This window comes from Sturnira hondurensis, unplaced genomic scaffold (assembly GCF_014824575.4).
Source record: "Sturnira hondurensis isolate 20B ecotype Veracruz unplaced genomic scaffold, ASM1482457v3 Scaffold0020288, whole genome shotgun sequence".
NCBI lineage: Eukaryota > Metazoa > Chordata > Mammalia > Chiroptera > Phyllostomidae > Sturnira > Sturnira hondurensis.
In genome coordinates, this window is record NW_028092919.1 from 716,100 (window position 1) to 740,509 (window position 24,410).

A 24,410-nucleotide genomic window follows, 5' to 3' on the forward strand; every position below is an offset into this window, starting at 1 on the left:
GCGCTTGGGGGCCAGCAGTGGGCGCTCTGTCTAATCACGTGCCCGGCGAAGCCTGTGCTCTGCTGTGAGGGGTGCTGAGCTCTCTCTCCTCACTTGGGTGAAAATGACACAAGCGCACTGTGCTTCCGTCTCTCAAGGACCTGGGCTGGACACCTTCCCATGTGTTGGGTGTTGCCGTGGACACAGTGCTGTGTGGGGCACCAGCCCGGGCTGCTGGCTGAGCCCAGGTGCCTCCGAGTGCTGCTTCCTTCCTGCTGTTTTGGTGTCCAAACCTTGCAATGCAACGACACGGCCAAAGACAGCGACAGGGCTCGTGTCTGGGACACACGCCGCCTGCCCACGTGTCTGTGTGTGTGTGCAGGCAGAGCTGCTCCGGGGCAAAGCCAGTTCCTCCCGGACATCAGTGAGGGTGGTGACGGACAAAGTGACAGGAGCCCCGCTGACCCTCGGCGTTCAGACCGACCCTTCCCCCTGGCACACAGACAGGCCGAGCCGCCTGGGATGGATGGCTGCCCGTGAACCATGAGCTGGGCCGAGCAGGAGCAAAAATGACAGAGACGCCCTTCCACTTCTAAATTCTTGCCTGTGATTCTCTACATTCACTTTGCTACACTTTGGGGACAGTCACACGGCACTGACACTCTCCCTGGCAGGAGCCAGGGTTTCCCCCGTCACACATGGAGCAGAAGGGCCATCCCCTCTCTCCTTGCCCCGACCTTGGCTCCTGTGAGCTGGATGCACACGCACGGTGCGACCTAGGGGAAGACCTGTGCATCCTTCTTCAAGTCACAACATGACAGTGAGTTGGCCAAGACGCAACTTGGAATCAACTTACAGCAGCTGCTCTGTCCTCACTTCTCTCTCCGGGGGGGGGGGGGGGGNTTTGGGGCGCACACAGGAAGGTGACTCCTTGGCATCTTCACAGAATCCCATTCCACTCTCCATGTCAACTGCATATGTTTGTGACGTAGTTTATTATGACCATTGTCAACAAAAATTAGGGGAAACCTTAGGTTTCAGATAAAAATAGCATGGAAATTAAAACAATAGCACAACCAAAATCAAGGCATTGGTGTAAAGTAGAAAGACTTTTAAAGACAGATTTTTCCTGCCGTGCATGTCAAGAACGAGGGGATGACTTGAGGACACAGCGCACGGGCTGCAGTGACCCCCAGCGAGCTGGTGCCCCTGCCCGCGACCTTGCAGACTCGGCCACTGTCTGCTTTCCCTTTCAGCTTCCTGGTCAGTTTCATGGTGGACGCCCGCGGGGGCGCCATGCGGGGCTGCAGGCACCACGGGCTGCGCATTATCATCCCGCCACGCAAGTGCACGGCCCCCACGCGGGTCACCTGCCGCCTGGTGAAACGCCACCGACTGGCGACCATGCCCCCGATGGTGGAAGGGGAAGGCCTGGCGAGCCGCCTCATCGAAGTCGGACCCTCTGGTGCTCAGTTCCTGGGGTAAGAGTCTCTGATAAGCCTCCCACTTTGTCACCGGTGAGCGTGCATCCCACCGGACGCCACTAGGCCGGAAGGCACAAAGGTACGTCAAACGTTGTAAAGGGACATTGGCCCTGTGGAATTTTCTGAAAATTGGAAGTAGCCTCTGGAGGCCTAGCTCCACTTCCACACCTGTTCTTTCAAGGCTGCCATGGGCTCAACTGTGAGGCTAGTTACGACCCTTTGTCAGGGATGTGGCAGCAGCCGCTGGCCTCCCAGTGTGGGTGACTGCGGTGGGCCATGGTGGGCATTCTTTGCCCCACCGAGGCCTATATGGGAGAGTCGTAAGAAAAAACACTGCTCTATTCCAGACGTGAGTGTAAGGCCCCGTGCAGTTAGGAGAGAATCACCCTTGGGAACGGAGTCACCCTTTATAGAAGAGCCCAAGGTCACTCTGCGTCCTGTCTCTTCCGTCACCACAGTCACCGCCTTGTGTCTGACAATCACACAGGCAGGCTGTCTGGTCACAGTGGTCATTGAGACGATGAAATCTAGACGCACGTCTACTATCCTTGTTTTAGCAGTTTTGAGCCAAAATTAGCCTTTCCTCTTCTATTTGTTTGAATGGCTGCTGTTTTATTAAGTGGTATTTCAATCTGGCAAGAAATACGTAGCTTCCGCTGAAAACTGACAAAAAGATGACGTTCTGGAGGGGGATGAGTTTCAAAATATTTTGAAACGAATCAATTGTATTTAAGTCCTGTCACAGCAAGCCTTTGTTCTCAGATATGGGGACAAAGTCCTGTGTGTCATGAGCCCTTATTTTGCTGGTGTCACGTCGGGAGAAGGTTCTTGCTCTGGAACTAGGAGTCGTTCTAAGACCTAGTAATTGGGAGCCAACTGTTGGTGGGTTGCTCTGAATTACGTGTCTGTTTGCGGTTCTAGAAGCCCCCCTCCAGAGGGAGCCCTCGGGTCTGGGTGGAGCCGGTCTGCACGCCCTACCCCTTGCTGCCTCAGGCCCGTCCCCACCCTCACTCGGGTCGCGGGGGCACATCTGTGTGGGAACGTCCGTGGAAACATCAGGCCTCTCCGCAGAGCCCGAGTTCTCCCGGTGTTCCCAGCAGCTTCGCCGTTCCTGCGGAACAGCACATTCTTCCTGTTTCGGTTCATGCCCTGGCCCTGGGGGAGCCTCCCCAGGGCCAGCCCCGCCCCCGTGAGCCCTGGCGTTCGGCACCTCCATTGAGCATTCGAGGCCATCTGCGCCTGGCTCCCCGTGACCAATGGAGGGGGCAGAACCAGAGCCGGCCCTGCCGGTCTGCGGTGACACTGGGGCGCTGGGAGCCGCACCTGAAGCTGACTGATGTTCTCTCTCTCACTGCTGCTTTGGATGTGCTCAGTAAACTCCACCTGCCAGCGGCTCCCCCCCCACTTAATGAGGGAGAAAGCTTGGTCAGCCGCATCCTTCAGCTGGGGCCTCCTGGAACCAAATTCCTTGGGTAGGAGCGACTTAAAGCAAATTGATGGCTGTGGGCCCCCTCCTCCTGCAATATGATTTCTCTTTTGTCATCGTGCCATGACATGTCCCTCTCTATGATTTAAATCCTGTATATGACCTCTCTTTAGTGGACCATTTCCGACCCCTGTGGTATGTGACTTTTGTTTCTGAGTGATGTTTCTATGCCTTTTCCCTTAAAGTGCTGTGACCTTCATTTTCGTTAAAGCATGAGCCCTGCCTAGTGGTACTATGTGCTAATTATGGTGTCGTTATGGTAAATTTGGAGTCTGTATCAAAGCAACCTGGACTGGAAGGCCGACGGCCTCTGTGAACCGAGAGGGAGTGTGCCCCGAGAACCTCCAGCTGCGTGCGCTGCGGGCCCGAGCCTCACAGGCACCGGGCACAGCTGTCTGTGGGGTTCGCGGGCCACACCGTGCGCGCTGCTGGTGGTGCTCTCACTGGACCCCTGAGTGTGTGCCGCCGCAGTTTCCGCGGTTCCCACGGTGCCTGAGCCGCGCCTGTCCAACCGTGGCATCACTCTGCCCCTCGCAGGGAGCGCCTGAGGAGGCTGGTGCACGTTGCAGATACCCATGTCTCTCTACACATATTGAAGAAGTTCCAGAACGCCTCCTGCACGCACAGGGGAGCGTCACAGGGCTCTAGGCAGCAGCGCGTCCCTGGGGACCTGTGCCCCGAAGGGGGACGGTGCTCTGTGGCTGTTGTTAGCCAGTGCCCTGTCCCCAGAGAGAGGAATCCAGGTCACTTTGCCACAGACAGTCGCGTGCATGCCCGCCGCGGCAGGCTCCTGTCCACACCGGGTGTCTTGCTTGCTGCCAGGCCTGTCATCGTGGAGATCCCCCACTTCGCCGCCCTCCGCGGGAAGGAAAGGGAGCTGGTGGTGCTGCGCAGCGAGAACGGCGACAGCTGGAAGGAGCACTGCTGCGAGCACACGGAGGATGAGCTCAACGAGATCCTCAACGGCATGGACGAAGGTGCCAAGCAGGCGTGGCCCGGCTCCGAGGGGCATGACTGGGCTGTGAGGGGGCGTGGCAGTGAAGCACTCGGCATCTAGGGCCACGTGTGTGTGCATGCACATGTGTTATTCCGGCACAGCAGGTGTCTGGTGTGCTCCCTGGTGACAAGTCAGGTGCATAGTACATTTGCCTGGTCTTCTGTCGTGACCTTCAGGAAAATAAAATCTGAATCCTAGGGACCTGCTCAGTCCAAACTTTCCGCTTTTCAAGCCCGTCTTCATTTCTGTCTTGCCCGCCTGTCTGCCCTGCTGTGGGTGGGGAAACGCCTGTGGCCCCGTGAGCGATGGCAGATGGCATGGAGGTGGCTCGTGGGTGGTTGCAGGGAATCGAAACCCAGGGCTCATGGACATCGTGCCACAAAGGCCCTTTTCTACACACACAGGGGCTGCCTCAGTGACAGTTACTGCTGGAGGGACCCCGTAGACACAGGCCTGCAGGATAGACTGGGTCCCGCACGACACCCTGAGGCCTGAGAGTTGGGGTGCAGTGAGGGGGGGACCCAGTGTGCTGGTGAGGGGAAGGCCTCCTGGTGTTGGCCATGACCACGCACGCTGTCGCCTGCAGTGCTGGATAGCGCCGAGGACCTGGACCGCAAGCGCATCTGCCGCATCGTCACGCGTGACTTCCCACAGTACTTCGCCGTGGTGTCGCGCGTCAAACAGGACAGCCACCTGATTGGGCCTGAGGGCGGCGTGCTGAGCAGCACCGTGGTGCCTCAGGTGCAGGCCGTGTTCCCCGAGGGGGCGCTGACCAAGAGGATCCGCGTGGGCCTGCAGGTGCGCTGGGCGTGGGGCCGGGGGCGCTGCTGGGTGTGCGGGCGCATGGCCTGGTCAGCGCGCGCTGGAGAGGGGCCTCCCTGGCACACAGTGGGTCTTTTACAGGAGGGCGAGTAACCCCCACCCCAGTTCCACACTGACAGCCACCATGCTGAGGGATGAGACAAAAAGCAACATATTAAAACGATCTATTGTTTGTCATACGTTTTCTCTGCAAAGGCTCAGCCAATGCACAGCGAGCTGGTCAAGAAGATCCTTGGGAACAAGGCCACCTTCAGCCCCATAGTCACGTTGGAGCCTCGAAGGAGGAAATTCCACAAGCCAATCACCATGACCATCCCTGTCCCCAAAGCTGCCAGTGACGTCGTGCTGAATGGCTTCGGGGGAGAAGCGCCAACTTTGAGGCTGCTGTGCAGTATAACAGGTGAGGCCCCCGTGACAGGGGAGGCTCTGGGACAGGGTGTGCGGCCCTGTGGTGTCTCTGGGCCACCCGGCAGGAGCAGCGTTGTCTTGGGCAACACATAATCACAAAAAATCTCAACGTTTTAAATGAATTTGCGCTTTTGTGTTGGGCCGCATGTGGCCTGTGGGCCCAGGTCGGACACCCTTGCGTCTGGAAGAAGACACCTGGACAGGTGAGGCTTGCCTGAGGTCATACCTCAGACTCCCGAGGAGCTGAGAGTCACACGCAGGCCCGTGGACCTGTCAGCCTTCACGGAGCCTCACCTCGTACCTTTCCAAAAATAAGCATCATCCTGAGTGATTGTATCCGGTAGTTCACATCTGACCTCTGTCTGGGAGTTGCTTAGGTCTCCCTCCTTGGTCTGTTAAACTGACTTTGGAAAAACAGAGGAAAGTGTGTCCAGGATTCACTGAGCTTGGTCTTTTCAGTTGACGGTTGTAGTAGCATTCAGACGACTGCCAGACTCCAGACAGACGCTCCCAGAATGTGCTGGTCTGAGCAATGACCGAGAGTGGGAGGGCACCCCACCCCACACCCCATCACTTGGCTGGTGACCCCCCCGTTCACGCCGACCCTGAGCTGCTGGTGTTCTGTCAACATTTGGGCCACTGTCAGAGGGAGTGACCGTCGGCCTCGGTCACCTGGGGGGTTGCCTCACTTCTTCATTTAGGGGCCTTGTTTCCCCTGCTTCCTTCTCTTTCGGCTTCTCCCTTCTTATCCATGTATTTCTACACTTGTGACAGCGAGCCATGGAGACCACCCCCTACATTTAATAAAATGCAAAATTCTACCCCTCAGTTTAATAAAAGGCAAAATTCAAAACACGTGGGCCCACAGGGGCACAGGGGAGCTCTTCCTCACTCCTGGTTGTTACCGTGCCTCTGGCTTGGGTGTCCTCCCGTTGTTCGGGGCTCTGTGCACCCTTTCATTCCCATGAGATACAGTGTGTGGACTCGAGGTAGGAAAGACTCAACGTGCGGGCTTTTCCTGATCCTGCCATCAGCCCAGTCAGCGGACCACATGGCTGAGACACTGTCTGCCGGGTTAAGCTTCCCGTGGGCCTCTGTCCGTCTGTCCATCTGTCTGCAGAGTTCATTGAGCTCTTAATGCTTCCCAAGATTTTTTTGCTAACCTTCCATTGTACATGGAGAGAAAGTTTTATTTTATGAAAAATAATTGTGTGAAATGCGAAGTTCAGGAACAACAGAGTACCTGGGTTCCCCATTATTTTAACAAAGCCTTCAGCTCCTTGGTCAGTTACAGGGTCTTTTGCAATCGTCGGTGGTGCACAGACGTATCTTCAGGGCCAGCAATCCCAGTCCAGGCCTCCGAGTGTCCGACAGAGGCCTGGACATCTGGCAGCTCGGAGCGGGAGTTCAAACAGCCGCCCTCACCCGGCTCCGGAAGCAGGGTCAGCTGTCCCGTCTCCACTGCCTTTTAGTCACTTGGCTCCCAGTGTGTCACAGCGGGGGCAGGGCCTATGCCGGCGACCACAGCCAGAACCACAAAGACTCGCTTCATGACCCCGAGTCCAGAGTTGTGCCTGGTGCCTCAACGGTCCTGTTATTTTAGGTGGAACCACCCCCGCCCAGTGGGAAGACATCACGGGAACTACGCCGCTGACATTTGTCAACGAGTGTGTCTCCTTCACCACCAATGTGTCCGCCAGGTATGTCGTGCAGCCCGGCCCCGACCACACCAACCTGCTGTGGCTGCTGCTGTGTTTGATTCCGTTTCTCAGGTTCTTCAAAAGCGGGTTTTTGCTAGTTTGGTTTTCAACATGGTCTGTGTTGCTCTTCCCATTTTAAACCAGACCCCTGCCGCTGCAAACGGAGTAGTGACGACACGGTAACAGAGTGTACCCAGCCAGATTAAAATCTGAGGAAAACAAGCGATGGTCAGGTCGGTCCCAGGGGCCTCGGGAACAGCGTGGTTCCTGCTGTCAGCAAAGAGCAGAGCTGCTTTTCAGCAGGATGGGGCCAGGTCGAAGCCAGGCTGGTGACTCATGTGCCCGACGTGTTTTGGTGGCTCCTACCCTCGTGGACGTGGCCTGGTCTTGTCCATGGCACGCACTAGCCCATTTACTGTTTGTTCTGCACGGGGATCTATGAAGGGTGCTGGGCACTGCCCACACATTTAATTTGTCTCGACCACAGACTTGGCCGTGTGTCCATTGTACAGTCGGAGGATCTGACACCCAGTGGGTTTGGGCTCAACTTCCTGCTTGGGGGGCAGAGGAGAAGGGCACGCAGAGACTGCTCAGGGATGCGGCAGCTGGGCTGGTGGCTCTGTGCTTGGCAAACCCTACTCCTTCCTTCACACGCAGAGAGGATGGGAGCTGAGGGCGTGGACCCGGAGGCACTGCAGGGGCCCAGGGGCTGCACGCTTCTGGTGGCCAGAGGGGAGCCCAAGAGCAGGGGCCTCCCGGCTTGTGTCAGAACCTGAGGGGCAGCGACAGGTGGGAGAGAGGACCCTGGGGACAGCAGCATGCCCCAGGGTCTCAGGTCAGACAGGGTACCACAGTGGGGCGTGCTCAGGAGAACACGCGCCCCTGGTGACCATGCTCCTGTGTCCACCGTGAGCTCCCAGACAGCTGAGGAAACGGTGAGAAGAGCACAGACGAGTCAGAGCAACGGGGAGGGGAGTGCCTGCTGACAGTAGCTGCTGCGTTGAACTCGAGACCACTGTGCTCAGGGAAGCCCCGGGACAGGCTCCACACGTGTGGTTCTGAGAACACGGAAGTTCACGGAGACGGGGCATCTGCCAGGTGTCACATTTGGGGGAGAGAGGCAGTTAGAAGTGGGTGTTTCGTGGGCTCCGCATTCTGTGTGGGCCAGTGGAGATGGGGGCCCCGTGTGGTGAACGCGCTTCACCGTGGTTGACATGGTAAGTTTTATGTTATGTGTATCTCACCAAAGCAGTAAAAAGGACAAGAGAGATGGAAGAGGAACTGGAAGAAACAGGCTGAGGGGGAAAGGGAATCTCAGGGCCGTGGGCCCACCATGGGGAGGAGGCACTGTCGTGGAACGAGGCTTAGAGCCGCAATGCGGGCGCCCTGGCGTGCGCGTGACAGCAGAGGGAGAAGATGGCCCTCAAGTGGCCCCAGCTCTCTCCACGGGGTGTTCCTCCTAGAGCCGGGCATGACATGCGCACAGGACTCAGTGGGGAAGTGGCCAGGCCAGGCCACAGGCTCAGTGCAGCTGCTAAGCTCACGGAGCCCCCAAACTGGTGACGTCCCCCAGGGGCCATGCTCTGTGGCCCTGACAAGGTCTGCGGCAGAACAGATTCCCAGGTAGTGGGGCGGGTCCCCCTTGGGTGACGGGAGAGGTTTTGGAAGAGTGACGAGATGAGGCAAACCTGGGTCAGTTTTATTGAGGAGTGTAGTCTGTGGAAAAGAAGTGAGAGGAAAAGGAGAGGAATGGAGAGGCTTGCGGCTGCCCCAGCCCGAGGTCCAGGCAGCACAGCTCAGGTTCAGGTTCGCACCGCCTGACAGTGCTGGGCCATGGGGCGTGGACTTCTGAAGACTGGACATGTGGACGCACGTGTGTGAAGAAATTCACACAGACATGAGTTTTATAGTTGGCGGCAAACACAGCACAGTCCTCAGTGCCCCCTGCCTCTCGCTCTGCACTTTCCTGTCTCACCTGGTCTCCCGTCTCACTCTTGCCCTTTTCCAAGAAGCACTTAGCAGCGACTTCGATCCCACTGGGGGAATGGGCATTTTTCGGCTGCTGCACGTTAGCTTCAGGCGACTGACCTGGAACCGTTTTCTAGGTTCTGGCTGATAGACTGTCGACAAACCCAGGAATCTGTCGCCTTTGCCTCCCAAGTGTACCGAGAAATCATCTGTGTGCCCTACATGGCCAAGTTCGTGGTGTTTGCCAAGTCCCACGACCCCGTTGAGGCCAGGCTGCGGTGTTTCTGCATGACTGACGACAAGGTGGACAAGACCCTGGAGCAGCAGGAGAACTTCGCCGAGGTGGCCAGGAGCCGGGACGTGGAGGTGGGTGTTCCGGACAAGGTGGGCTGGCATGCGTGCCTCTATTGATGGGTCACATGTAAAACTGCACTTCCTGAAGAAAGCCATAAACTAAAAAAAAAAATAGACATCTACATCTTGATCAGTTAGAAGGTCAAGGTCCAAAATCAGCTATTTTTAGACGGTTGGGACCAGTCCTGTGGGCACGGCCTCCGAGTATGGGAGGTAACAGTCTTCCCTGACAGATTTTCTTCGGGAAAATTGTGACTTATTGAGCACGTCTGTAGCAACGACAACAGTTTAGATGGTTTTATATTTCCTTGATGCTCTTACCGATTTTCGGCCGTAAAGCAAGCAGTTGGGAAGCACGTCCTTACTGCGAGTGTGGAGCGACGGGGCGTTTCCACGGCACTTCTGGTGGTGGCCTTGCTCGTCAGCGTGGGTGTGGGGTCAGTAGCCCGACTCGCTGGGATGGCAAACACCGCCCAGTCAGAAGTCTACGTTCAGGGCTTAAAGATGCGCCAGTTTGGGGGTAACCTGACGTGATGTTGCAAACGGGGACATCCGTGTGATAGGCCACCACGCCCCGCAGGCCGGTGAGGGGTGGAAGGGGGACGTGAGGACGCGCTTCGTCGCCGGTGAGACGAGACGCCGGCAGTCTGGGGGGGCTGTGTGTGCAGGTCCAGGGGTCCAGGGGCCCAGCAGCAGGCGCAGCTGCCGTCTCCGTGCCGCTCCTCTGTCTCCCCAGGTGCTGGAAGGGAAGCCCATCTACGTGGACTGTTTCGGCAACCTCGTGCCGCTGACCAAGAGCGGCCAGCACCACATATTCAGCTTCTTTGCCTTTAAAGAGAACAGGCTTCCCCTCTTTGTCAAGGTAACACCCGCATGGCATTTTCAGGCACATTTGGTTCAAGACCAAGCAAGGATTTGATTTCCTTCAGAAGGAGAGAAGTCTCGTTTTCAGTCATTTCTGGTGCTTATTTAAACCCTATGTATAAAATTGTGAAGTTCTGGGAGAGCAACCCTTTTTATTTTTGAAATTCAAATTCCACTGTAGGTTTTATTTGTATGCTGTGTTTAAGGATAAATAGCTGATTCATTAATTTAAAAAAGGGGTTTTCCTTTTTCCAGTTTTATAGGAAGTCTCTCTCTTTTCTGAGTGTTACTTCTTTTAAATATTTGTACTTAAGTTTTTACAATATGTGAATTTCACAGAAGAAGAGACCAAAAGGAGTTCTAAGTGACAGTTTTTTTGTAACAAGAGCTCTCAAGAGGCCTAGGAGCCCATGTTGCCCAGTGAGAGCTTGTCCCCAGCGCAGCTGCAGACAGCCATATGTTCACAAAGTCACTCAACAAACAGTCTCAGAGGCACCTTAGTGCCCTGTGAGCGTGTTAATCCAAATGAGGAGTTTGGCCACAATAAATTCAAGTTTCATTCTGGAACTTGCGCCTCCAAGTCTCAGGAGGGTCGACACCGTAAGCGAGAGGTTCGTGGAACGGAAAGAGAGGGCCAATCATTCCCGCGGCTCACCCGCAGGCCCTTGTCTGGGGCTGATGCGCAGTCCACCCCGGACAGGCACTGGACCCCGTCGCCTTTTCCTGGTTGGCTGCCTCCCCAGTGGTGTGTTGCCAGTGATCCTGCTATCACTCCACGCTCACCCTCTCCCCGTGTCTGTAAGCCTGTTCAATGGTTAGGTCTACCACTGGTTTCCCAGGATCTCTCCTGAGCCTCCCATTGTGCCGTTTCTGGCTCAGTCCTTGTGCCTGAGGGAAGCTGGGTTCCTACCGACCACCGCACGTGCAGGGACTGCCGGGGGCGGCAGATCCACTTACCCCGGACAGCTGTCTAATTAAACTGACGTTTGATACCGCTGATGTCAGAAGTCACTTGCAAACAGAAGGGGTGCGAGTGGCGTAGGGACAGATGCTCCACAGCTTAGGGAGAACCGAGTGTGAAGGCCGCAGCGCGAGTGGTCACTGGGTTATCGGGATGCTGATAGGCTCTCCCACACCCGTTAGAGTGGCTACTGTGGAAGAGAGGAGGATCAGGAACCAGCAGATGTCGCTGGGGGGCGGGGAAACTGGTCGGGCGCAAAACGTGCAGCCCCATGGGAAGCGGTGAGGTGAGTCCTCAGAACGTTGAGGGTCCGTGGCCGCAGGATCCAGTAACCGCACTTGTGGGCATACGTGTGCCCACAGGAGCTGAAAGCGGGCCCCGGTGACCCTGGCACCCATGCTGGTAAAGGCACCATTCACCAGAACATGGACGATCCCAGCTATCCATTTGCAGAGAGATGCAGAGATCAGACAGGCCCATCCACTGAAGGGACTGTCACTCGGCCCGTAAAAAGCAGTGACATTCTGACACATGCTGTGGCGTTGGTGGCCTTCACAGACATAGGCTGAGGGACATTAGCCAGGCACAGAAGGGCAGGTCCTGCCCAGCCTCTCCATCTGGAGTGCCAAGAAGAGGCTGGTGCAGAGATAGGTAGAGTCGAGGTGCCCAGGGCCCAGGGCCGAGGAGATGGGGCAGTGGCCAGGTGGTGGGAGCAGAGAGTCTGTCTGAGACAATGAGAACATGTGCCCAGCAGGGACCACGATGGCACAGCTCTGTGAGTGTGCATGGTGCTGCCAGGTTGTGCACTGACCGTGTCAGCGTGAAAATGGAAATGGTAAATGTTCTGTAGTTCACCACAATTTTTTAAAAAAGCTGAACGGCTTTTTTTAAAGGTTGTTTTAAATGGTAATAGAACAAGGAGAAAGGGCAGCTGCTAACCCTGACTCAGATCCTTAAATGCACCATTTCCCCCGATGCCTTGGAGCGTCATCGCGTAAAAATGATCTCTTGTGTCCTGTGTGGGTGACACACACACCTGTGCTTCTCTTATTCAAGGTACGAGACACAACTCAGGAACCCTGCGGACGACTATCATTTATGAAAGAGCCGAAATCCACCAGAGGCCTGGTGCATCAAGCGATCTGCAACTTAAACATCACCCTGCCCGTTTACATAAAGGTATGGAGAAGGCTTCAGGCAGTGTGGGTCTTGTCTCTGGGTCCTTGGAAGTGTGACAGCAGGGACACGGTGCAGACACATGTCGTGGTCATTTTCGATTCCTTGTCACGTCTGTGACTCTCCACGGAAGTGAGGAAAAAGCAGCTCTGCCTCTTCTCACGTCAGACTTGTTTCGATGGAGACATTTCTACAGATACATCTTAGACATGGAAGACAGAAAACTTGAAGTTAAGATTTTGGGGGGACTGATTTTTGAAAAACCAATAACTGATGGTGTCTTCCTGACAGCTTTTGCGTGCCCTCTGGGGGCCACACTCAGGTGGCAGATAGGTGGCTGCCTTGTTCATGACCAGCCTGGGGAGGGGGGTCTGAGGCTCACATGCAGAGCAGCCTTACACAGACAGTCTGTCCTGTTGCTGAAGTGATTACCTGTTCATCTTATCACCTATCGTATTTTAGGAGTAAATTAAACTTTCAACTATTTTAACATGATTAGTATACAAAATACTCCCAGTTCCTAGGAGTGGATTTGAAACCTTGTTGAAAAGAACAAAACACATTAATTCCTGACCCAGGTCCAACTGCAGGCACTGCTCTCTAGGCAGACCCCTCCCCACGGCAGAATTCCTCCTTAATTATGCAGAAATAGTCTCTATTGCTCTATCAGACCAAGGAGGACAACTGAGTGAATTCAGGGCTGGGGATAACATTTTATTTTAAGATATTTTAACCAGTATTCCTTCCCAATGGGAGCCCCATGTAGCAGCACCTAGGAGGTGGCGGCCACACGCCCAGGTATCTGAGAGGTGGGGCAGGTGTGGGGCAAGGAGGACCTGGAGGGCATGTATTTGAAACCCTAAATCTGGACCCCATAAGACAGAGCACCTCCTTACTGCTTTTGCCCCCCAGGCTGTGTTTCCTGACCGATCACGCCTGTACATAGAGAACGGCTCATGGCGTCATGTGTGATGCTGCGAGTCCTCCTTTGACGAAAGTAAACTAATTTTGTCTCTGTGAAGGGAGTGAGCTCCAGCCGTGACCTCAGCGAGCCTTCAGCGTGCTGTCGGGACAGACCAGACACAGTCCCTGGCGCTGAGGTGGTCTAGTGACGCAGCACACAAAGGGAAGTGCCCAACGCCGCGTGCGTCAGCTGCACCTTAGTGTCCAGTGACTCCTTATTGCAGCAGAACCACACACGGTGCCTGGGTGCCCAGACGATACTCACCACACACTCGTTCATGGCCTTGGCATTCCCAGCCAATATCATCACCATGTCCACAGATGTGCACCCTCCCAGCCACTCAGTGTCCAGCTTTGAGGCTGGTGGCTGACCCTCTGGAATCAGCATGTTTGTGATCCGGGTTCTCTTGTCTGTTGGATCTCCAGACTTTGGCATTTAGTTAATTTGTGTGCCCGGCCCCTGTGAACTGTGAGAGGAACGAGGGGGCCCCTGGACAGGGCGCCTCCTGTTGAGGCCGGTGGGTGGGGTCCTAACCTTTCCTCCTAAACTCTGCTCTTCCTGCTCTTTTCCATCCCATGCGGCGTCTGGGCGGCCAGGAGTCAGAGTCAGACCAAGAACAGGAGGAAGAGGTAATTGTGTGACCTTGTCGCTTGGGGCGGCTGTGCTGTTGCTAGAGCCGTGGGGACTGCGTGCTTGGAGGCTCTGTGGTGGCGCCTCCAGGTGCTATGTGAGGACAGGTGTGTCCTTGTGATCCGCCGCCCTGTCTCTCTGCAGTAGCTGCTCCTCTCTGCCAACTACTGACAGCCAAACCCTTGGCCCGTGGTTCTCAAAGGTCGGTCTGCAAGACATTGGGTGCATCCTAGCCCGGCTCAGTGACTTGGAGACACTGTCCGCCTTCCGACTCGCACGTCCTTGCAGAGGTGGCTCCCAGAGGCCACTGGCATTGGGTGCTCCTGTAAACTTGGGCTCAGTCATTTCCTCAGCTTGGTTTTTGCCACACACGTTGACTTGTGTGTATCAGACGTAAAAGTTCTTCAGGCTCCTTGCTAATTTTTAGGAGTCAAGGGGATCTTAAGACCAGGAAATTTGAGAACCACGGAGACCAAGAACCATGGAGCATGTAGTCCCTCCGTCAGTCCATGACAGTGCCGCTGTGTGGGTGGTCCAGCAGGCTCCCTCCAGGCTGCTGGGCACCGCGGCATGGGCAGTGCCTGCCTTCTGGCACAGGCGAACGACACACATCTCAGACGGGTCACCTGGACTACATGCCCATTGCAGTGACAGTTGCTTCTCTAGTTCAAGCCAGTCTGTGTTTGTTTCCCTTATAAACATCAGGAAACGCCCAGACGTTATCCTGGACATGAAAGAAATCAGTGGCAAATCCTTATACTTATGGATCAGCACATCGGTCCCCATTTCTCGGATAGTCAAGGGTAGTTGTTATTAGTTGCACATAAATGTTTTCAAGTATAGTCGTTTTATTTTTAATGTTATTCTGATGGGTGTGAAATGCAGAATTGTAAAGGAAACTGTGAAAGCACCTTGTACCCACCTGCTTAAAATGGAAGACCCCGTCAGTCCAGAGAGGCCCTGAGCCATCTTTCCACAGACACCCTGGTGGTGGAGCAGAACACGAGGGTGGTCATAGCAGCGCTGTCCTGCCGTGTGTCACCAGACCCACATGTGCCAGTGACCAGACTGGTCACCCTCCCTTCGAAGTCCATCACTCTGTCTCACACCCCGTTTCCTTCCCGCACCTGTCACTCAGTCACCACAGCGGTGGGAACTTGGTCTCTGCCCCTTCCCTAGGGCCATGCAGTGACGAAGCCAACGTAGCTGCCGCCAAGTGAGCCCTTCCCCCGAGCTTTAGTGTGTCTGTTGAACCGTTTCAGGAACTCTTCGGGGTGATAAGTGCCGTCTGTACCTTTTCAGTTGTGCTCTTGCTTGTCATTAGCGACAATGACATTCTCCCTGTAGAGCGTATTGTCCTGGCATGCTGTTTGTTCTCAAAGAAGTTGACGCTGTTTCACACTTGTTTCCCTCTCTCCTGGGCCTTTTCCCTAACAAACGTGCATTACTAACATCCGACACACCCTGGGTCCTGTCTTCCCAGGAATAACATGGTAGAAAAGGCTTCCGCCTAGAGTGTCTAGGAGGAGATTCATTTTCTCAAAGTTTGGGTAAGAACGAAGGAGGCTGGCAGGGACAAGTGTAGTGGAGCCCCTGCCCTCATACTTGGTGTCCCCACGTGTTGGGTCACGACTGGGGGCCCCTCCAAGCACGTAGGGGCCAGGAGACGCGACCCTGTTGTAACCATTCAATTTATGTATGTTTTCTTTCAGGTCGATATGACATCAGAAAAAAGTAAGATTTTCAACAAAATTAACCTTGTTTGAAAGCTGGCTATAGTAAAGACAAGCATGAATTAAGATGCAAGCTAGTTGCCTTTACTAACCACAATCAGTGCTCACTTCAGCAGCACATATACTAACCACAATCATAATTACACTTTTATATTCTTATTAACCATTAACATAGATTCAGAAAAGCAGCTTGGCTCGTTCCATGACAGATGGGCTAATGTGGCCTTGTTAGCAGTGAAATGTGATGACTGTCCATCTGAGCATTCACTTTCCGGACACCAGCCTTCACCCTGCTCCTGCTCCGCTTGTTAGAAACCTGCCAACTGTTTCTGTCCGTCTGTGAGCATGACATTGTCCTCTTGTTTCTGTAGAGCTGACATGACAGTATCACTGTTTCCATCCACCCTTCACTTTTGTGGGCTGCACCTGCAAAGGCGATATACTGTCCCCACCATCCCGGCGTCACCTGCCCCTCCCTGACTCTTACTGTGGTGAAGTGGCTTCGGCAGAGCTGAGGCAGCATGGACTTGCGTGTAAATGTTCTGGAAAAATAAGAGCCATGAAGTCAAACACTGAAGCCTCCTCGATGCAATGATTAATCACAATTTTAAATAATGGTGTGAATCCCAGAGCAACTTGGCACAGAGAGATGTGATTCCCAGACCTTCCTGGAGGCCTGCCTTGCCCAGTAATGTTTTCATGGGTTGGTTTCTTTCTGATGACTCGGCTTCTTTTACAGAAGAACCTGAATTTTTCAGGGTACTTTTTTTTGCTTTTATGCCCCAGATGCTTTAGGAAAAAAAATGTTATTGTTAATGCTTTTCATCTTTTAAAAAGATTTTATTTGTTTTATTTTTAGAGAGAGAAGGGGGGAAGAGAGAGAAACATCAGTGTGTGGTTGCCTCTCATGTGCCCCCTACTGGGGACCAGCAACCCAGGCATGTGCCCTGACTGGGAATTGAACTGGCAATTCTTTGGTTCACAGGCTGGCAATCAATCCACAGAGCCACACCAGCCAGGGCTGTTTTTCATTTTAAAATGTATCTACGTTAACTGTGTTTCAGGGTGGAGAGCCATGCTCACAGGGTTGTCTGTCCTGCTCACTGCTCGGAGGGCTGTTTGAAGCCTTCGCACAGTGTGATTCGATCCTGAGTCACAGAAATGCTTTTAACGGAGAGTCCCCTCGCCCTTACGTGAGAGCCTCACTCAGAGCTGGGACGTTGGAGCTCCTGGATGTTTTCGTTGGTTTACATTTGAACAAATCTGCATTGATATGATTACTATATTTTCACAAATGCATATTCACAGAAGATATCCCCTCCACAAATACCAACTCTGTCAAGAGAAGGCACTTTTGTTGGTGGTATAGCTGGTCTGTTATCACTGCCTTCATTTGTTTTCTCTCTTGAGGAGATTCCACTTTGTTCCCCCACTTTCTTGTGCAGGACAACCCTGTGGTTTTGAACAGCCTGTTTCTTTGTTCCTTGGATACAGGCTTGGGATTAAACATCAATGCATGTGGCTCGGTCGTTACAAAAACCTGTCCTGTTGCTATAATATAACCTGTCCTGGGTGTTTGAAATTTTCAAATATAGACTCATGTTTGGCAGCACTTTGGCAGTTTAAAGACAGTTAGTAAATAACACCCATCTGGGTGTAAAACAGTGTCCAAAGAAGGTGCTGTTGGAGGGCCCATCCCTGGTCAGATCTGCGCCCTCCGCTGGTGGTGCGGCCCCCTCCTGCCATGCCCGGACAGCCCGGACAGCCCGCATTCCACATCAGATGCATGGGCTCGTGGGCAGGCCGATGCTTCACCACAGTAACGTGTACCTGTTGCCTGTCCCAACCACCCTCCCACCTGCATCCCAGCAAGCTCCACCTGTTTCACCCCGCTTTGCTTTGCATGGAAATAACTTGGCTTACACACCTGTGCGTGTGTCCGTGTGACTGTCTCTGACCCAGTTGCCATGCGTCATACTCGAACCTTGGACTCACCTACATGTTCCATCACCACCATCCTTTCTGTTCTTTTCCCTTTCTTTCCATTCCTTCCTTGGTCTGCCTAGTAAGTGTCCCAACAGGGAGGTGGCTCCAAGGACAGGGCTGTGCCTCTCAGCACCAGGCCATGCGCCTCATTGTTGGTGTGTTTCCTTAGACGAAACGCCGGTTTGCAGCGGATTCACTCGGGATAGAGTCTCATGCGGGGCAGAGCGGCACGCGCTGGGCCCAGATTTCCCCATGATTAAAAGCGCACACACGCCATGAGAAGTTGTCCTGAGTTGGCTACTTACTGGCTTTCTCCCCGAGGAAATGAGCGTCCTGTAGTTCGCTCCCCCTTCCGCTGCCCGTGTTTGTTTTCCTTTCCACATTGACCTGTGACGTCTGAGCAATCTTGAGATGCCCCCGCAGGAGTCACCGTGCCCGTGTCTGTGTCAGCGTGTGGCATTGTGTGTGTCGACAGTGTGTCACTGCGTGGTCGCGTGAGAACGTGAAGCCAGTTATTTCCTGCTCGTTCTCCTTTTCAGTTTGTCTGTTAGCCTCGCTTTGCTTTGTGTCCCGAGACCCTGTGGCTCCGCCCTCCCAGCCCATGTGATGTCCCTCCCACCACAACAGGAAGAGACACTGTGTCCTTGGGTCCTTGTTTACATTTGCCAACATCTTTTCTGGTTTCCGTTTTACTTTCAATGTCCTCCATTCCCATCAAAGACGATGAGACAGAGTCGACAGAAACGTCTGTCCTGAAAAGCCACCTGGTCACGGAGGCCCCGGCCCTGGCCAGCCCGGACTTGCTCTCGGAGGTCTCCGAGATGAAGCAGGACCTGATCAAGGTGACAGCGCTCCTGGCCACTGGCGCGGCCAGCAGGGCAGGTGCCCTCGGGGAGAAGGCACTGGCCGGGGCCGCGGAGGAGGAGCCAGGGGAGCCCTTTGAGATCGTGGGGAGAGTGAAGGAGGACTTGGAGAAGGTGAACGCGATCCTGAGGGGCGGGGCCTGCTCAGGGGGCAGTGGCCGCAGGCCGGGGTCCCAGCCTGAGGGGCAGCGAGTGGACGAGGAGTGGGTGCTCCTCGGCGATGACGAGGTGGCAGAGGCCAAGCAAAGGGCCCCCCTGGAGGTCCCCGAGGTCCCCTGTGTAGAAATCAGGCTAGAGAAGGAGACCCCAGCACAGGGACAGAGGGACGCCACAGGGCTGGTCACCTACCTCACAGAGGATCTGAACTCCTACCCGGCGGCTCCTGGAGGGGCCCCGCGGCCAACGCCCCCCACGGCCAGGGACAGACGCTCAGAAAGCGAAGCAAAGGACGTTTCCCTGGATGAGGCACAGAGGACGCAGACCCCGCAGCAGCTGGGCCTGGGGGTAAAGAAGCCAGTGCGGCGGAAATTAAAGGACAAGCAGAAGCAGAGAGAGGAGAGTGTACAGGCCAGTGCAGGGAAAAGTGAGCTTAAACAGGGTAGTTCCGAAGAGTCCTTGGAAGGAGACCCAGGCTTGGCCCCTGAGCCTCTGCCCAGGGGCAAGGCCACGTCCCCAGTGATCGAGGAGACCCCCATTGGGCCCATCAAGGACAAAGTGAAGGCCCTGCAGAAGAGAGTGGAAGATGAGCAGAAGGGTCGAAGCAAGTTGCCTGTCAGACTCAAAGGCAAGGAGGAAGTGCCCCGGAGGGCAGGACCCCGGCCACAGCCGGCCGGGTCCCCCCCCCAAAGGCCAGACCGGCGGGCACCCGTATCCCCCTCCTCCAAAGTGGACAGACACTCTTCCCTCACCTCCTCAGCCAAGTCGGAGCGGCATCCTCCAGCGTCACCACCAAGCAAGACCGAGAGACACTCCCCTGTGTCCCCCTCAGCAAAAATCGAGCGACACTCTCCCGGGTCCTCGTCGGGTAAAACCGAGAGACACTCGCCTGTGTCACCTTCAGGTAAAATAGACAAACGCCCACCAGTGTCACCATCAGGAAAGTTGGAGAAACATCCCCCTGTGTCACCTGGAAGGACAGACAAGCGCCTGCCCGTGTCACCAGCTGTAAGGACGGAAAAGCACCCTCCTGGGTCGGCCTCTGGGAAGACTGAGAAGCGCCTTTTGGTGGCACCTTCTGGGAAGACAGACAAGGCCGCGCCGGTGTCCCCCACCTCGAAAACGGAGCGCATGGAGGAGACCATGTCCGTCCGGGAGCTGATGAAGGCCTTTCAGTCGGGCCAGGACCCATCTAAGCACAAAGCTGGGCTGTTTGAGCACAAAACGGCCAAACTGAAGCAGCCCCAGGAAAAAGGCAAAGTTCGGGCCGAAAAAGAAAAGGGGCCGCCAACAGTCCAGAAAGAGACACTGAAAACAGAGAGTCCGACCGTCCGACGAGGCCAGAGGTCCCCGGGAGTGGGGGCTGCGGAACCCAGAAGAGCCCGTGGTGTCTCCGGGCTGAGAGAAGACACCACCAGAGGGAAGGAGACCCTCCCCACCAGTAGGACGCTGCCCCCTGTGGGCCCGGCGCCCGGGGAGGAGCTGGAGGAGCGGGGAGACAGGGACCTCCAGATCAGCCCCGACCGCAGAACCTCCACCGACTTTTCCGAGGTCATCAAGCTGGAGCTGGAAGACAATGACAGGTACCAGCAGTTCTGCCGCCAGGAAGAACCCGAAGAGGTGCCGCTGGTGCTGGAGCAGGTGCTCACCAGCCCCTTCCCACCAGAGCCTGGCCGTGGGCCGCCACTCCCGGCCTTGACCTTCCGCCTGGATAGCAGCTGTGAAAATCTGGGGCAGGAAGGGGTGGCAGGGTCTCCCTGTGGCAGCCTGATGGAGGGGACCCCGCAGGTCAGCTCGGAAGAGAGCTACAAGCATGAGGGGTTGGCAGAGACCCCCGAGACAAGCCCAGAAAGCCTTTCCTGTTCACCAAAGAAAAGTCAGGAGCAAACTGAGGAAACCAGTGAGAACGCCACCTTCAAAACAAACGTCCATTCAGGCAAAGTGCATCCCTCCACCAAAGACTCTCCTGATGGTGCCGAAGGGCCGGGCGTGGCTGCTGCAGAGGGCGCAGAGCCCAGGCCCAGGTGTGCGGAGGAGGACGCCCTGGCCCCGTCCAGAGAGATGGGCCCCACACCGGAGGGCGAAAGCTCAGGCCACTGCACTGTGTCCTCAGCAACGGAAGCACCCGCTGGACTGACGGAGGACAGGCTCTGTGATGATGATCCCTTTGCCCACAAGACACAGACAGATCCTGGAGCTCAGGGACCCATGAGCCCCAGGCCCTCACCAACTGAGGCCCCTGTGAGGACTGCCCAGTCCCAGGCATCCCCCCGCAGTCCCCAGGGGCTGGACCTGCCACTCCCTCGCTCTGACCCCGAGGTCCTCAGCCCCGGGGCTGACGAGTCGCTGGCGGTGAGCCACAGGGACTCCTTGGAAGCCAGCCCTGTGCTGGAGGACAACTCCTCACACAAAACCCCGGACTCCCTGGAGCCCAGCCCCCTGAGAGAGTCTCCCTGCCGCGACTCCCTGGAGAGTAGCCCCGTGGAGCCCAAGGCGAAGGCCGACACGCTCCCGGGCCACGTCCCTCTCCCTGTGGCCGGTGCCAAGACTGACTTCTTCACAGAAGTGGCTTCCGTGAGGTCCCGGCTGCTGCGAGACCCTGATGGCAGTGCCGAGGATGACAGTCTGGAGCAGACGTCCCTGGTGGAGAGTTCCGGGAAGAGTCCCCTCTCCCCTGACACTCCCAGCTCTGAAGAAGTCAGCTATGAGGTCACGCCCAAGGCCTCTGATGCCAGCACCCCCAAACCAGCTGTGATTCATGAGTGTGCTGAGGAGGAGGACTCAGAAAATGGGGAGAAAAAGAGGTTCACCCCTGAAGAGGAGATGTTCAAAATGGTGACCAAAATCAAAACCTTTGATGAACTTGAACAAGAAGCCAAGCAGAAAAGAGACTGCCGGCGAGAAACGAAGCCCGAAGAGTCATCTTCATCCTCTGACCTGGACGCTGACAGCTCGGCAGCCGCAGGTGAGCCCCCGTGTGGGCCACGTGCACAGGATGGAAGTGATACCCCTGTCCTGGTGACCTCAGACAACAGAAAGACATCCTCCTCCTCGGAGAGTGAGCCTGAGCTGACGCAGCTGACAGGAGCTGCCCCGGGGCTGCTCCCAGAGCCAGTCATTCGGGTGCAGCCCCCCTCCCCACTCCCATCCAGCTTGGACTCAAACTCCAGTCCCGAGGAGGCACCATTCCAGCCCATTGCTTCCAAACAGTACACTTTCAAGATGAACGAAGACAGTCAGGAAGAGTCCAGTAAATCAGAAGAAAAAGAGTGTGAATCTCGTTTGTCTGAAGAAGGTCACGTGGATCCCACTGGAGGCCCAGATCTGCCGCACGAGGATCTGAACAGAGATGCTGACCCACCAAACGTCTGTGCCGGCCATGGGTGTGCGGCAGGGAGTCCTAGCCACTCGGCCCCGCCTGTGTCCTCAGGTCCCTGTGGCCCCAGCAGGGAGGAGCTCGTCTGTGAGGATCCGGTGTCTCCCCAGGACCCTGGTGAGGACCCAAGAGGAGGAGAGCTAGGGGCTTCTCAGGAGGGATCGCCACAGGCCGGTGGCCCTGGCGAGGGCTCGTCACCTTTGTCCCCTTTGCCTGACTGTCCAGCATCTGGAGGTGCTGTCTCTGCATCTTCTCTAGCAAAAATGGAGGGCACAGAGACCAACCATGCTTCCGAGGGCTTCCAGGACATCCCCGCACTTGACTCTTCCCTGGCTGTTCAGACAGACAGACTGTCTGTGGGCGTTCCAGGCTGTGACCCCTCTGAGGCTGTGGAAGCCTACGATCCTCAGGTCACAAGCCCATATGAAAATGTGCCTCCTCAGTCCTTCTTCTCGGGCAAAGACGGCAAATCCCAAACAAGTGTGGAGCACTCCGGTTTTCATGCTTCCGACGCGTGTTCTGTGACTGTCACTTTCGCTGTGGACAGCACGCCAGCAGCCCCTGCCTCTAGTGGGGCTGTTTCAAGCAAGGACTCCAATTTTGGGGACCAGGGCCTGGAAAGCACCTCAGGGGACACACTGTCCAACCGCGCCCCTGCATCCTCGCAGCCCCACCTGCCGCCCTCCACTGTCGCTGCCAGTGAGCACAAGAGCCAGGTTGTCATCACCGCCTCAGACACGGATCCTGATTCCTGGAGCGAAATCCGTGAGGATGATGAAGCCTTTGAGGCCCGAGTGAAGGAGGAGGAACAGAAGGTGTTTGGTTTGATGGCGGACAGACAGTCACAGGGCACCACCCCAGACACTACTCCTGCACGGACCCCCACTGAGGAGGGGACCCCAACCAGCGAGCAGAATCCATTTCTCTTCCAGGAAGGCAAACTGTTCGAGATGACCCGAAGTGGGGCCATCGATATGACCAAAAGGCCCTATGCAGATGAGAGTTTCCACTTTTTCCAAATTGGCCAAGGATCCGGGGAAGCAGCCACCTCTGATGACGTGAGAGAAGAGGGTGCTGTGAATGAGCCTCCACGGCCACTGACTCCAGCCCCAGCCCTTGCGGGATCCACTGACACAGAGGCTGACTTGCTCCCCAGTGTCCTGGGTGAGGAAGGAGAGGGACCCCCTGCCTCAGATGGTGGCCTCTGCTCTCAGACAGGGACCCCAGCCTCCAAGGACACATTGTTGGGGGAGGTGGCCATTTCTGTGGGCACCAAGGGCCTGCCCCCTGGGCAGGGTGGCGATGCGCCTGCCGCATCCAGTGTGAAGCTGCTGGCTGGCCCTGCCTGCCCAGAACCCGCTGTCCAGGCTGCGCTGGACTTCTCCACAGTCGCCAGGTCTGTGTATGCAGATCGGGAGGACGATTCTCCTGATTCCTCCCCAGAGGAGCAACAGTCAGTCATTGAGATCCCTACCGCAGCCGCAGAGAGTGCGCCTTGTCCCGAAAGCAAGTCCAAGGTCCCTGTCAGGACTTTGGCCCCGGCCCAGGGGGCGAGGGCCCAGCCTGAGGGCCTGCCCAGCCCGGACGAGGACAGGACTGAGCCGGAGGCTAGGCCAAAGTCTAAAATACCCGTCAAAGTGCCCCTTCCAGGGGTTGGGCAGCAGCCCCTGACCCAGGGTCCATCCCTGCCCAAGACAGTGGCCCCGCGGGGACAGGATGCTCCAGGCAGGGCAGCAGGCGCCAGGGGCAGGTCTGAGTCTGGTGCCAGTGCAGGGAGAGCCAGAAGCTGTGCTAAGACAGAAGTGGGAGGCGAGGAGGGGGCCGAGCCCGAGCTGCAGTCAGAGGGCGAGGCCACGGGCCCCGGGCTGCTTGCCACCTGTCTACCAGCGCAAGGCAGAGGGCCCGCCCAGGAGACCAAGGAGCAGTTCCTGGACCTGTACAGGAACTCCCTCGAGTTCTTCGAGGAGATTAGTGATGAGGCAGCCAAGCTAGTGGACAGGCTGGCCCAGGCAGAGAGGGAGCAGGAGGCAGTTTCCGATGACGAGAGCAGTAGTGCCCTGGATGTGTCCGTGATCGAAAACCTGCCGCCTGCTGAGACCGAACCCCCGGTCCCCGAGGACGTCTTTGACACGAGGCCCGTTTGGGATGAGTCCATTGAGACTCTGATTGAGCGCATCCCCGATGAGAACGGCCATGACCGTGCTGAAGGTACTGCCGCCAGGGACACCCTGTGCACGCATGTCCTGAGCCTGTGTAGCGTGTTCTTTGTTTTATTTGGTGGTTTGTGTCTCCTTTTCTTTATGCTTTGCGTAGTGGCTCCTGTGTTTGTGTTGGCCCTTTGTGTTCTGTGCTCTCTCTGTTCCCTCCTGTCTGTGACAGTAATCTCAAGATTGAGCCGTGAGAATGCTTATGGAAACGCGATCCCACCAGGGCTGTCCCTGGTCTCCCCGTGCTGCCCGCGCGGCCGCGCCTGCGCGGGGTTTTGTTGTTCTGCCTCCAGCTC

The 24,410-nt window shown here is 56.1% G+C and overlaps 1 protein-coding gene across 50 annotated transcripts in view; it reads left to right on the forward strand.

Annotated features, from left to right (window-relative positions):
- ANK2 (ankyrin 2) overlaps window positions 1-24,410 on the forward strand; it is a 292,783-nt gene that overhangs the window by 252,284 nt on the left and 16,089 nt on the right. For 18 of the 50 annotated variants that reach the window (XM_037029408.1, XM_037029411.1, XM_037029406.1 and 15 more), the window contains 12 exons: window positions 1,236-1,460; window positions 2,837-2,935; window positions 3,772-3,926; window positions 4,533-4,744; window positions 4,964-5,168; window positions 6,780-6,876; window positions 8,982-9,210; window positions 9,935-10,060; window positions 12,080-12,202; window positions 13,760-13,792; window positions 15,506-15,527; window positions 18,233-24,115. In XM_037029408.1, coding sequence (XP_036885303.1) covers window positions 1,236-1,460; window positions 2,837-2,935; window positions 3,772-3,926; window positions 4,533-4,744; window positions 4,964-5,168; window positions 6,780-6,876; window positions 8,982-9,210; window positions 9,935-10,060; window positions 12,080-12,202; window positions 13,760-13,792; window positions 15,506-15,527; window positions 18,233-24,115 — 7,409 coding nt within the window. The remainder of the gene's footprint in view (window positions 1-1,235; window positions 1,461-2,836; window positions 2,936-3,771; window positions 3,927-4,532; window positions 4,745-4,963; window positions 5,169-6,779; window positions 6,877-8,981; window positions 9,211-9,934; window positions 10,061-12,079; window positions 12,203-13,759; window positions 13,793-15,505; window positions 15,528-18,232; window positions 24,116-24,410) is intronic. The other 32 variants (XM_037029433.1, XM_037029435.1, XM_037029432.1 and 29 more) reach the window with 5 other exon arrangements.